Source organism: Diuraphis noxia, unplaced genomic scaffold (assembly GCF_037042655.1).
Source record: "Diuraphis noxia isolate RWA-SAM2 unplaced genomic scaffold, SU_Dnox_SAM2 contig0003, whole genome shotgun sequence".
Taxonomy (NCBI): Eukaryota; Metazoa; Arthropoda; class Insecta; order Hemiptera; family Aphididae; genus Diuraphis; species Diuraphis noxia.
In genome coordinates this window covers 17,228,373-17,242,658 of record NW_028301713.1, presented here as the reverse complement: position 1 = coordinate 17,242,658, position 14,286 = coordinate 17,228,373, and the positions used below count along the sequence as shown (strand labels likewise).

Sequence of the window (14,286 nt, the reverse complement as noted above, 5' to 3'; positions counted from 1 at the left end):
GCATGTCATATAAAATCATAATACCTATGTCTTACGCATATGGTGAAATTATTTTTGTTTATATCTTTGGCACTTTTGTAGTTATGTAATCAATTATATAAGGTACATATCTATATTAAATTGTTTATAACATCTACCTCTGTGCCATATAGTCATTAGAACGGACTGTAGGTGAGGAGGCTCTTGGAGAACCGGTCCCGCACTGACCTGTTTTTTTTTTTAAATGAGTTAACTTTTATTTAATTCTGTTGGCAGGTATACATCATATAATATCATACACATATAAAATCTAATAATCTCCATACATATTTGCTTTGACATTACATGAATTGTTCATAAATCATAATAGTTTGATATCCACGATATTATAATATAGTCTTTGATTGGATTTTTTTTTAAATAAAAACCCAGTTTAAGATGAACAATTTTTTATGATTTAATTTCTAACAACGAATACCTATTAAAGTTATTAATATGTACCAAAGGCTAAACCCAACCGGCTTAGTATTAGGTATAACCTAATCAAAACGACCAACGAACGCACTTATATATAGTATCTTCGTTTCGACTACCGTCGTCGTCGTTCGTCATTGGCGTAGTCGATGGGCGACGGCAAATCATGGTCACATTATCTAGAATGTGGCACGGTGTTGTCGTCGGCCGATATCCGTGGTTCGTCTCATACTTTCATTGCCAGTCGAACGATGGATCGCAAAACGTGAATAGTGACGTATAGTGTTGACCGAATATTGGAAATCGTAATCATGACGTTTATCGTGTCTTGATAATTGCGTTATTGTATAATAGTACACTTATTAAGACACCTTATATTATTGTATAACATTATACACCCGTATATCAGTCTTCGACGCAGATTGTTTTTGGAATTCGCTTGGAAATAATTGAAAATGCTCGACACGTATACCGTAAGTATTTGTAGCGGTTGCGTTTTCTATGTTTGATTTTTGCTTAATATTCTATTACTAAGGGTTGAAAAGCCCTGTCGTAAATTCATAATAAATATAAATTTTAATTAATAAATAAAAAAAACATTCAAGTTCTATAGACTCTACTCAGCGCTAATTCCCAGTCAAGTGTCACCGATGGGTGATTTCTTAATAGCAAATATTAATGCTACTATTATAATATCATATATACAATACATTGTGCTATATTGTACAGACTGTGTATTTCAAGTTGTAAAAAAATAAAAAAATAAAAATAATAAATAAATGGTGTAGTAAAAAAATTATAAACAATAATATGCTGTAATACTTTTTGGCATTTCTGAATTAAATCAAAAATTATTTTCAAATATAAATTTGAATAATAATAAAAAAAAATCGTAATTTCGAACAATAAATCTATTGTAATTCATTGTACACAACTTTGATATTTATATAGTAATGTGAATCGATAACTGAGTATTTAAACTTAAAAGTGTACGAGTTTTGTGTTGTGAGGTCCTACTTCAGAAGACACTGGCAAAAGTACAAGGTAACATTTATAAGAGTAGAACAACGAAGAAATATAGAAAAAATATAATTGTAACATTAGTGGAAATTGTACAAGTTCTATTTAATTTTTGGATTATACGGTGTAATACAAATTATATTTTTAAGCAGTTGTAAAATATTCACATATATTATTTTTAATTAGTTTTGACAACAATTTAAGCATTTTAATATTTGAAATTAAATAATAATATTGATTATATCGTTTAATCTTACTCAAATAATTCCTATAATCATTATGATCCCCTCCGATCCCTGGAAATGTTATATAACTCAAAGAAATTCAACCTTCAAGATTCAGATAAAGTTTTATAACCAGTTCTAAGGCGTATTTTATAATTTTAAATTTACCAATCTAACTGTAATAAATATTGTATCAAAACTTTCATATTTGTGATTTTGTATGTTTAAATGTTGCATTAAAATGATAATAATATGTCAAAAATCAGGGAATTTATATATAAATTAAACCATGAAGAATCAAATAAAAATTGTATATTTTTAATATTTTTTCAATGTAATTTTATAAGAGATAAATTGCAGTGTGAATTTTGTTTGGTAATATGTACTTAATTGTTAATGTCTTTTCTTCTCCTTGATAGAAAAATGTGTATCAAAAACTGAGTAGGAAAAAAACCTACGTGGAAGAAACTACGGGAGTCGAAAAAGACAAATTTAAACGAGTGTTAAATGTCGTGGATTTGACCGCTTTGGGCACCGGTTCCACGTTAGGATGTGGTGTTTATGTGTTGGCTGGAACAGTAGCAAAGTCAGTTGCCGGCCCAGCCGTTGTATTGTCCTTCATTTTGGCTGCGACCGTTTCTTCGTTATCAGGTAGGTGTTCAAGTACATAATTAAATTAATTGCCGTAGCTTACTTAACTTTTGATCGTGAGCTTTCATAGATTGCGGGTGTTTCGTCATAGAATGATTGATTTGATTTGGGAAATTAAAAAATAGCAAGCATATTTTATTGATTATTGTATCTGTCGAATAGGTATCGATTGGCGATGGTTGAAGGTTGAGGACAGTAATGCTGCCACAGAGGTTTTTTTTTGTAAGGTGCAGCAGGGCACTATAATTGTGCAGTAGAAAATATAAAATGGGCGGATAATTTAACGAAAATGTACATTTGAGAAATGTATAAAATATTAATAATAATTCACTTTGCGGCATAAGCAAAAATATATAATATAAAAATACCAAGTTATTAACTTTATACTTATTAACTGGATAGTAGAGATGTTTTTGTTTATTTATAACTTTATAAATCGATTGTATAATATTATTGGTGATCGTCACCAATTATTTTTGACTAGCATTGTTTCTAAAATTTCTTTAAGTATTTCTTTATTTTTTTTTTTTTTTTTTTTTTTGAGGGAGAAAGAGTAAAATACAAAAATTACATCGTACAAATAGGATAAATCCTCACAATAAAGCCTAGTGCTTCTCGAACCTTTAAAATTGCCACCGGGACAATGATAGAACCCATTCGCACTCTTAAATAAGTTAAATACATCAATGTATCAACACAAAATTTATGCATCCTACACTTAATATACCGTATCCCTCCCAAGTAACGACGACTCATTGTATACATTTTATATTCATAAAAACCCATGAATTCATCACATGAAACATTAAGAGGACCCCACACATGTGTTGTCTCCGTTTTACAAACGTATAACATAGCAAAATCTGTTTAGCGCGGGACAACTTTTCTCCCTCAATGTTAACAATAGAATTTTCAAAATTTCACAACGCATAGGTAAGAACTTTATCTGCGTCATAGCGTCGTTATTTTTTTGATAGCACAAACCAATAATTTTAAGTAATTTAATGAAAAAATAAAAAATAAATGTATTTTCTTAAGCTTATAACTTTAATTATATTAATGTTATCAAAAAAATAACGACGCTATGACACAGATAAAGTTCTTACCTATGCGTTGTGGAATTTTGGTAATTCTACTATAAATACAAAGGGAGTAAAGTTGCTAAACAGATTTTTCTATGTTATACGTTTGTAAGACGGAGATAACACATGCGGGTGTGGCAACTGTAATCGATACAATATTATAAAACGATTTGGACTTACAGTCCGATTTTGAAATGAAGCTTTATGTATTTCATCAAACTATTATATTATTTAATACGCGCAATCACTGTGTAATCCACCGGGATTTAACTAATTTGAATTAAGTTCTTTTTGATCTCTAGGTGTTTGTTATGCTGAATTCGCTAGCCGGGTGCCCAAAGCTGGATCTGCATACATATACAGTTATGTGGCAGTTGGGGAATTTATTGCGTTTGTCATTGGCTGGAATTTGCTAGTGGAACACACAATCGGTTAGTTTACTTAGTCGTAAATTATGTTTTAGAATAGTACCTACATACAACTATCATACGTAATTACAAAAATTATTTATTCTAACTTGTATTTTAACTAGATTTTGTCAATATGGTTTTTGATATTTTTTTAGGTACCGCTGCTGTCGCCAAAGCGATGAGTAACTATTTAGATTCTTTACTTGGAGACCCTCAGAAAAGGTTTATGAAAAAACATTTCCCGATACACATGGATTTTTTGGGCGAATATCCGGACATCGCATCGTTTTTGTTTATTATGTGTATTGCCTGTAAGTGAATTTTATCTACTTGATACATAGAAATGTCTTATTGTAAAAAAAACTACAACGCTTTGAAGTAAAATACAATGAAACTGAGCATTTTATAGTGTATCGTGTTCATCTCTTAAACGCGGCCTGCAGGCATAACATAATATCTATTGCACTGTAAAAGGACAATGACATACAACTTATTAATAATAAATAAGTGAGTTAACAATAAAATAATATTCAACAATATTTATCTTACTTGAATTAATTATTAATTTATAGTTCATCTCTTAATTTTTTCATATACATATTTTCGACTAATTCACAATACAATCATATATTCATATAGGCAAGTGTATTGTTAAGTAGAAATTCTTATAGTATTATAAAAGTATAAAATCAAGCTTAAGTATTTGAAGCCATTGTCGTGTGTTAACTATTTCTGTAGGTCGGAATATTAGTTTTAAATATTATGTATAGTGCGGAACGTCAGTTGATGGAAGTAAACTTTATTCATTTTTATACTTATAGCACAAGTTACAAATTATTGTTGCATTATTGATCACATTATCTGTTAATTTACAGTGGTCGTGGCCTGGGGCGTTCGTAAATCATCAACTTTGAACAACATTTTTACTACATTAAATTTAGTGACCGTGTGTACGATCATTGGTAGTGGATTATATTTCGGTACGTATTTGATACCTATCTATGTTTAAGTAATGTAAATTATGTTACTATTAGTAGGTAAAGGTAAATATTATTATAGTTGTGTTGCCTGCAAAATTCCATGATATTTTCAAAAATTTTAGTGGTTTGTCTACAATATTAATATACCAACTCTTTAAATCCGCACTGTTAAAAAATGTAGAGATTGATTTATGTAAAAAATATCGGTATATTTACTAATAAAGTGGTAAAAATGGTAAAATAGAATCGAAGGTTTATTAATAAAATATCATCGAGATATATTTTTTAATATTAAATACGATTATTCTTTCTATATTTTGTTGTTGTATACTTGACAACATTTAAAGTTTTTTAAAACATAATATCAATAAAGAATTAAGTGGCCGGGCGGACTAAGGCGTCGGTTGCGATGCGCGCCGTCGCCGGGTCGAATCTCGGTTACGGGCGTCATCGTTCTTCGGACATTTCGCGGTGTCTGGAGAGTGAGGCCACCGTCCCTCAACCGGGTATGGCAGAAACCTACGGGTGCCCATTCATAATTCTGCCAAAAACCCGCGTGTTAAACTTACAGTACCTTCCCTACAGTTCCCCCAGTCTAATGACCTCAGTTGTCGAAGCCTTAGCACTAAAAAAAAAAAAATTTAAATAAAGAATTAAAAATGAAACTATTGTTTTTCACTAGTATATATTACAAATAACTAAATATTCATCATAGAATTAATAAATAATTTAAATTAAATTATCAAAATTAACATAGTATTTTCTTTATTTTTATATGTTTAAAAGTTAAAACACTAATATTTATTTACTTTGAATAATTACTTACCTATACATATATATATATATATATAGGTTAGGTCAGGTTAATATAATTAAATAGTGTCGAAAATATATAAAATATGATTAGTATCATAATTATTGTGTTGGTGTTTATTATCACCAAATACATAAAATGTATACCTTTTTAACGATCCACGATAGAATTTCTTGATTGCATTTGATTAGTTAATTTACAGCACACATTTCTACAACCGAATATATATAAAAAAAAAATGTATATCTCTTTTGTTTGAACTTATCTATGTATTTATTTAATCATATATATGTCATAAGTTTTTGAAAATAATGATCTTTGCTGTCGATGTTATTTTTAGAGACCAATAAAAATAAAATTATGTATAGGTATAAGCTATTATATATGTAACTAGGTAAATTAGAGTCGGTAGATATCTAGTTGTAAAATTGTAATTTAGCTTTAAACTGATAACTAATTTTTGATATAATAATAATAATAGTCAAACACGTTTACTAACAAATTGCAATAATTATACTATAATGGAACATTACGATTCTATAGTATTTTGACGCAGGTTTAAAGAATTTTAATAAATTAATTACAATTTTAATTTATATTTATATTAATCTTTATTTATATTATCTTGCATTTGTTTTACATTAATCACGCTTGTATTTGATTAAAAATATATATTGCCCATAGTGATTGTCACGACCTCCTTCGATTTTAATGATAATAATACCTATATTGTGTGCTACAACAAATTATAATTCCACATGACTATAATTTATTGTAAAACATCTTTCGTCGCAATCCAGCTATGTATTGGATTTTCCCAGGTTGTCGGTAAAGTCAAATAAATATTACACTTCTTTATTTTTTACTTGAAACTACTCTAGATAATGCTAAATATGATAATATCTGGCCAATTTCGAATCAAAATTCTTTCGAATTTCCGCCACTTGGTTTTTATTTCTCATTTATATATGATACTTTTCTATAATAATGTCGGTAATTTACCATTTTTATAAATACAACCACTTAACACTATTATCATGTTAGGCGCGTAATAATCAACACGTTCATCAGAGTTTCAATTTTTTTATATCATTATTATTTTATTTTATTATCCAAACATTAATGCCATACTATATTTATCAGCTATTAGAAATAATGTTTCATTTCAGGTTCGTGGTATATTGCGCGTGAACTATTCATATAGGTATTAAAAATGTATTAATTAATGGTATAGTGTTCACACGACGAATCTATAGGTTAGTAAAAATAATAATTTTTATTAATATAGGTATAAAAACATTGCATATCTTTTTAATTAAATATTTCAACATTTAAATCTTTTAAGTTTCATGCCTGTTAGTTTATACGTTTATTCTATTTTACATTTACATAGTTTTTTTGAAAAATACTGTGTTTATAATAACGTTCTCTATATTATGTTTAACATAGGCTTTTATTTTATAAAGAAACCCATATCTTAATTTATTTTACCTATTATTTATTTGTATTTCGATGTCAAATAAATAATTAAAAATGTAACATGTTGGTATAGCATCAGTCATTATATGTTAAGTAAACAAAACTGAAAACACTAACATCACAAATATTATTTAACTTCCTTGATATGATTGATATAATATGTTTATAATATAACTTTTTACTGTTTAGGATTTTTAGTTTAAACACTTTTTTGAAACTTAATAATTACAATATGATCATGTTTATTCCTTGATTAGATTTTACAATACATGAGGCGAGAAGTGGTATATAATAATAAAAATAATAAAAAATAGGTACTATAAAATTTTACGTTAAAACAAATAAGTTTTAATCTTAAAGCACTTTAGAGTGTTTGGAATCGTACGCTATCTTAAAACTTCTAAGCATATAGTGTTTGAAAAAAATATAATATGAAAGTGGTTATTCTCAAAACTGAAAAATGATTGTGATAAAAAAAATTTCAATTTCAATAACCAGGAAAAAATAATAGTACAGTAATAATATTATAATATTTCTAATAACACTTTTCCATTCGAAATCTTTCAATTTTCTATGGTATCATGTATTCTCAAATCTTATAATCGCAGTATCAAAGTTCTATGTTACTCTTACTACATTTTTTTATTTATCTCTTATCCCATCTAAATTTATGTGTAGAAAAAAATCTAACTATAGTTGTTTGGTTGTAGCGAATATATCAAATTGGTTCATTGATAAAAGCGATATTCCGCCTGGAGTAAACGGTGGCAATGGCGGGTTCTTGCCTTTTGGCTGGACCGGGATGGTTGCAGGAGCCGCGAGGTGTTTCTACGGGTTTATCGGTTTCGATTCAATTGCTTCGACTGGTAAGCATTATTTTTTGGTGGCATGTTTTTCATACAAAACATGGAAATGTCCTTATCTATATATATTAATATATCAATCATTAATAATAACTTAACGAATCATTGCCGTTGACAAAACATTTCCATAGAAGTGCGCGTGTATATATTAATATTAGGGTTACAAGTGTGGTATGTTTTAAAAACATTTTTCATTTTGAAACATTTCAATACAATAATATATACATATAATCAATTAAAAATCATTACTGTAATTTTAAATATATTTTGTATTATACAATACCTTTTATTTGACTATAATAGGTACTTATGTAAAGATGTTTTGAATTATAAGTATTTTTATATTTTCGCACAAAAAGGAATTATCTTAAGAAAATGCATTTCATGACACATTTTGAAATTTACCGCCTATATTATTATAATATACATGCGTATTTAAAATATTTCTATATTTTATAATGATTTTATCATAATAATAATTTCACTATCGATAATATTGTTTAGGAGAAGAAACGAAAAATCCTAAGAAGACCATCCCGTTGGCAATAGTCTTGACACTGCTCAACGTCACAGTCGCGTACGCGAGCGTAGCGTCGGTGTTGACGCTGATGTGGCCGTATTACGATCAAGTACTTAAATAATATTATATTTAAGGGCTTAATATAATATGATAACCATGTTTAAAATGTTCGTAAAAACAAAAAATGGACATAATTTTTCCTCAAATCTCAATAAATTAAACTCTAAAAAAGGCGGGTAAGTCGTGGATGTCGCTCTGCTGTACAGTAGGTTACAAGTGGGTTACTGTAATGGATGGAATTAAATTTGAATCCAATGATATTATATTATTGTATACGAAAAACGATTCTGAGCGAAGGCAGTTTATCTGTCTAGGATATATTATAGATTATTGAAAATTTTCAAATCTTAGATTTAAAAAGAAGATTTTTTATGAATTTCTAGTTTGAAATAATTTGCGAATTTTCGTGATTTTTACATAATATGTTGTCAAAATTCAAACTTTGAATGCTTAAAAAAAAATTATGACTATGTATTCCTTTTATTTTGCAACTGCTATTGTAAAAATATGTTAGGAGCCTTGTATTAAATTTTCAAATCTTAGAATTAAAAAGAAAAACTTTTATGAATTTCTATCTAAGATAATTTGTGAATTTTCGTGATTTTTACGTATTTTGGCAAAATTCAAACATTGAATGCTTATAAAAAAAAATTGTGAGTATGAATTTCTTTTATTTTTCAACTGCTATTGTAACAATATGTTAAGAGCCTTGTATTAAATTTCCAAGCTTTTCTGCCCAACAAATAAATTTTTATCGATATTAATTTAAAAAAAACTTATAATGATCGAAAATTTCAAATGCCTATGAATAGTTCAACTTTAGTCGAAATTTTTTGAAAATTGCATGGTGGATAGAATATACTTATATACACATTCGATGAAAATTTCATGTATCTATGGTCATTCGTTTTAAAGTCACATCAAAAACCAAAATCGATTTTGTCGAAAAATGAGTGTGCGTAAATTTCCCGTTTTTCCCTTAATTTTTAATTTGTTTTTCTCGATTATTCAGAAAAGTATTAAGAATTTTACTTTTGACCTCCCAAAGTACCAACTAGATTCACTTTCTGATCGAACGAGGTACTGAAGTCAAAAATCGAAGCATTTTTACTGCCCCAAAACGTGATGACAGACACACACACAAAAAAAAAAAATAAATAAAAACACACATCATGGTAAAATCAATACATTCATCGCTCCGCTCAGAATCTAAAATGTTAGTGATTTTTTATTTTGGAGATAGCCTGATATAATATTATATGTAGTTAATTTCAATCTTGTTATGAAAGTTCATTATACTACACTGTGACATACGTCCATAAAGAATATGATGTGACTCCAAAGCAACCGTTTGTCGTCATTTACTGCTCATTAGACAAAAACTGTTGTTTATAACTTTAAAAGTTTATAGTTATTAACTTTGGTTTCAATTATAACCCAATACAAAGCAGTAAATATATTGTTATTTTTCCACGTAGAGGTATTTATTTTACACTTATATATAGAGGTGACGGGATTAAAACGGGATTATTTATCCTCTAAAAACAAACGTGAAAAAAGCGTTTTGTCTGAAATTTGTCAGGACAAGATGATGCTAAAAAAGTGACATTTCCGTTGTCAAAGAGACGTATGGTAATCGCATAGACTTCAATATAGCGACCGCCAAATTACGTCCATCGACAGTGACATTATAATAGTGTTGCCCTTTCCTTTTTTTATTTTTTTAGGATCCGAACGCACCATTACCGGTTATTTACGAAAACCTGGGAATGCCTGTTCTCAAACACTTGGTCACCGGCGGTGCGGTATTCGCGCTTTTCACCACGTAAGCGGTTATATGGCTTTTTTTTCAATATTAATGTTGGAAAAACGCGTCGTATGATAATTTTATAATAATATAATAAATTCGATAGGTTATTATACGGTCTTAATGTCATTCGTTTTAAAGATTGATAGGATGCTTGTTCCCGATACCACGAATCCTGTACGCCATGTCCAGCGACGGATTGTTGTTCAGTTTCTTAGCGACGATCAACGAGAAAACCAAAACACCGTTCATAGCTGCGATAATTTGTGGTGTCTGTGCAGGTATGCGGCGAGTGTCCGACACGCAATCGGTTTATCTACTGCTTTCATGTTATATAATATTTACATAGAACGATTGATATTTAGAGCGTACGTAAAATACTCAAAAATTATTACAAAGCAAATATTATAAAAACAATGCTTCCTGATTTATTATTTATCATTTCCTAATTTACATTAAATGCTCATACAATGTATTATTATTGTCACTAATAATCAATAAAATGACCAGAAAATGCCTGAAAAATTCATACAATATAGGTATATTAGTATTTATTTCATGAAACGAATTATTTAGGTACTAGGAAAGCACTGCCCTAGAACCCCCAAAAATAATTAACTTTGTATAGTTATCCTGGTGGCTGGTATTACTTAATTTTAATCACTTATGATAATACAATACTATTAATCAATAAAATATCGTAATCGTTTCCATGCAGGCCTGTTGTCAACCATATTCAATCTCGAGCAGCTCGTTGATATGGCATCCATCGGCACGCTTCAGTCGTACATGATCGTTTGCGTCTGCGTTCTGATCCTCAGGTGTTTGTTATTATTTACCATCATACCATAATATTACTAAAACGTTCAATATAGAACTTGAGTATCACCTGTAAAGTTTTTTTATTTAAAAAACCTAATTATGTATTATTAACTAGTTTAAGACTTTTCTGGTTGATTTAAATATTTTAATTTATGTTAATATGAAATATGTTATTTTCAGGTATAAAAATAATAATTTATACAGCCGGGATTCAGTCGGCCCTAAATTTTATACGATTTCCATGTGGTTAAATGTATCGAACGCAAATGATACGAACAGGGACACCCAATACGTGTCGAGAGTATTGATATCAATTTTTAGTACGTTGTGATTAAGCAATTAAAAAACAAATTTCAACTAAAATACTATTGCGTATTAGTGTCATCTTGAAATTCGAATACGTTCTTCTATTTTACTTTGCAATTATAATAATACAATAATTTTAATGATTTCTATAATTGCTAATTTGTGAATTTGTTCTATGGTAGTATATGATATGATATACCATATATTTTATACCAACACGCATATTAATCGTATCCGGTTGAAATATGTTACAGCCGTTACTGCATGTATATTTTGTATTTGCGTGGTAAATTGGGACTCTCATAAAGCCACTGGCCGATTAATACTAAGCTTCATAATTTGTTTGTCAGTAATTATCTTATTGGTTGTCATGTTAATGATGAACAGACTTCCACAAGCAATCGAAAGTTTATCGTTTAAGGTGAGAATTTTACTTTTTGCCGTATACCTACTATAAAACCAATAGTGTTTTATTTTAATATGGTTTGACCAAATTTTTATTGAGCTAAATTGAAATGCCCAATGGCGTATGATAGTTATATGACAAAATTCCCTATAATATTATATTCAACTTTAATACATAATGTTTCTATACACTATATTTTACGGTGTGAATGGTGTGATCCATATGTACTACTGGTATTTCAGAAATATATTATGATATTTCAATTTCAATTTTAAAGTCAGTATAAAAAATACAAAACATTATTTTTGGGAAAAAAATTATATTTTTAGTATTTATTACAGTTATAATTTTCATTTTTTTTTTTTACTTTTTTATATAAAATCATACAACATACATCTCCTTTTCTGAAGCAGAATACTATTCGGGGTATTTCGATTTACAAAATCAAGTTTTGTGCTAGTAGTTTAATAGTTTAATCACCCCTTATAAGTACTGAAAGTTTAGGTAAGTGAACATTTTGTAGGCTATATCTATACTCATAAACCACTCCACTTAAAAATTTAATTATTTATAACTCACAGACTATTCGTTCAATAATTGATTTTTATGTTTTGAAATTCACCAAGATAGTAACATTCTGCTTTAAATAAGGACTACACAATAAAAAATGTAAACATTAGGTATTAGTTACTACTATAAAAAAGTGTAAAAAATTTAGTTATTTTTGAGAATTTTGCGTATTTAAAATTACATTTGAGAAATATTTTCAATAACATTAATAGTTTTCGAAATAATGAATAGCTTTAATTAAATGTGTCACTTAGTATATTATAGATATGTTTAAGACATACGGCATACCTGTCTTAGATAAAAAAAAAAACAAATATTTCAAAATTTTTTTTAATATTTTTTAGGTGCCTTTTGTTCCCTTTGTACCATGTTTGAGTATAGTTCTCAACTTGTATCTTATGATGGAATTAAATTTCAAGACGTGGATAAGATTCAGCGTATGGCTAGTAATAGGTTTGTATAAACTCTTATGGGAAATTGAATTTTATGTAATAAATGTGTATTACTTAAATCACAATGTATGTTCATTGTACATACATATACAATGACGCAGCTAAACCATAGGTATTATATTTTGTGTTTTAGGATTATTGATATACGCATTCTATGGATTGAAACATAGCATAGAAGGTATCAAAGATCAGTCGAATGAAATCAAAGAAGGCAAAAATGAACAAAAAATCTCTAACTAATTTGCTTACATGATAAAACGGTTATTTATGAGTATTAATATTATTATTACGACTATATTAACAATATTTTCAACAGGTGAATTTTACCGTGATGGTAAATTATGAGTACCTAAATGTTTATCATGTTAGTGAATTTTTATATTATTATTTTTGTAACACTTAGTACATTTACATAGTAAATAATAAAAACTCAACAAAAAACCAAAATTATTATATTTTTTTTTTAAGGTCAAAATAATATTTTATCTTATGTTATTATTTAATACAACGTTTAGTTGTTTTCACTCTAAATAATGCTCAAACTTATGTAAAAAATTTTAAACAATAATCTAAAGAGATATTTCAAGAGCAAATCGTACATTCGTACGTCTACGGTACGCGCGGGACTAGAATGTATTGAAAACCTAGTGATACGTGGATGGCAATGGATAATTTTTCAATTGACCTAATGCTCATCGCTATTGGACACAAATATCGAACTTCCGACGAAAAAATTAGTTTACCACACGTGTAGCAGGTTTAAAAAAACAATATCATAGCTATTTATTATGTTTAAACTATAAACTATTATTAGCTACCATTGTCTGTTATTTATAGTAAACAGACTTTCACAAGGGATAATAAACTCAAAATAATTTCTACGGTTAGCATTTTCATTTCATTTGGTCAATGTTAAGTGGTACTATTTTTTAATTAATTTAAATAATACTCAATAACAATGATAAATGAAATACATACGAATATTTAATCTTATCTAGGTAGGTAAAAAAAAAACGGTTTATTAATTTATGATTTTAAGCTATTTATTAACAAATAGTGTACATAGTCACTTTAAGTAATACGAATAAAAACATTTTTTTAAAGTAGCATAGATATTATGATAATATAATAACTTTACATTCCTATGCATATTTATTCACATGCACCGATACAAAACTTAAAAATATTATTGCGAAATCAAATCATTATATGATCGTCATTGAGATGTGTATCACCTATTTGTTTGAATATTTTATTGTCACTAGATTGAAAAGTCGAGTAGGTTTTATTGCCTGAATTGGTGAGCTTACAAATTATTATCTGTATATTCAGGTGTGTTTGAAATATCTTATACGATTCTGCGTGAA

At 28.3% G+C, this 14,286-nt stretch overlaps 1 protein-coding gene across 3 annotated transcripts; it reads left to right on the top strand.

Moving 5' to 3' along the window:
- The first annotated feature begins 636 nt into the window (after positions 1-636).
- Positions 637-13,366, top strand: LOC107167547 (cationic amino acid transporter 2-like). Of its 3 annotated transcripts, XM_015516639.2 has the most exons (14): positions 640-926; positions 2,117-2,348; positions 3,733-3,861; positions 3,996-4,151; positions 4,716-4,820; positions 7,824-7,979; positions 8,481-8,605; positions 10,284-10,381; positions 10,505-10,644; positions 11,082-11,184; positions 11,366-11,505; positions 11,746-11,912; positions 12,812-12,920; positions 13,053-13,366. In XM_015516639.2, the coding sequence occupies exons 1-14, from the start codon at positions 909-911 to the stop codon at positions 13,157-13,159; spliced, it is 1,785 nt and encodes a 594-aa protein (XP_015372125.1). In that variant the 5' UTR covers positions 640-908; the 3' UTR covers positions 13,160-13,366. The 3 variants fall into 3 exon arrangements, with proteins under 3 accessions (XP_015372127.1, XP_089078113.1, XP_015372125.1); XM_015516641.2 differs by lacking the exon at positions 11,746-11,912 and having other exon boundaries at positions 637-926; XM_089221987.1 differs by lacking the exon at positions 11,366-11,505 and having other exon boundaries at positions 638-926; positions 11,082-11,186.
- Positions 13,367-14,286: the final 920 nt, after the last annotated feature.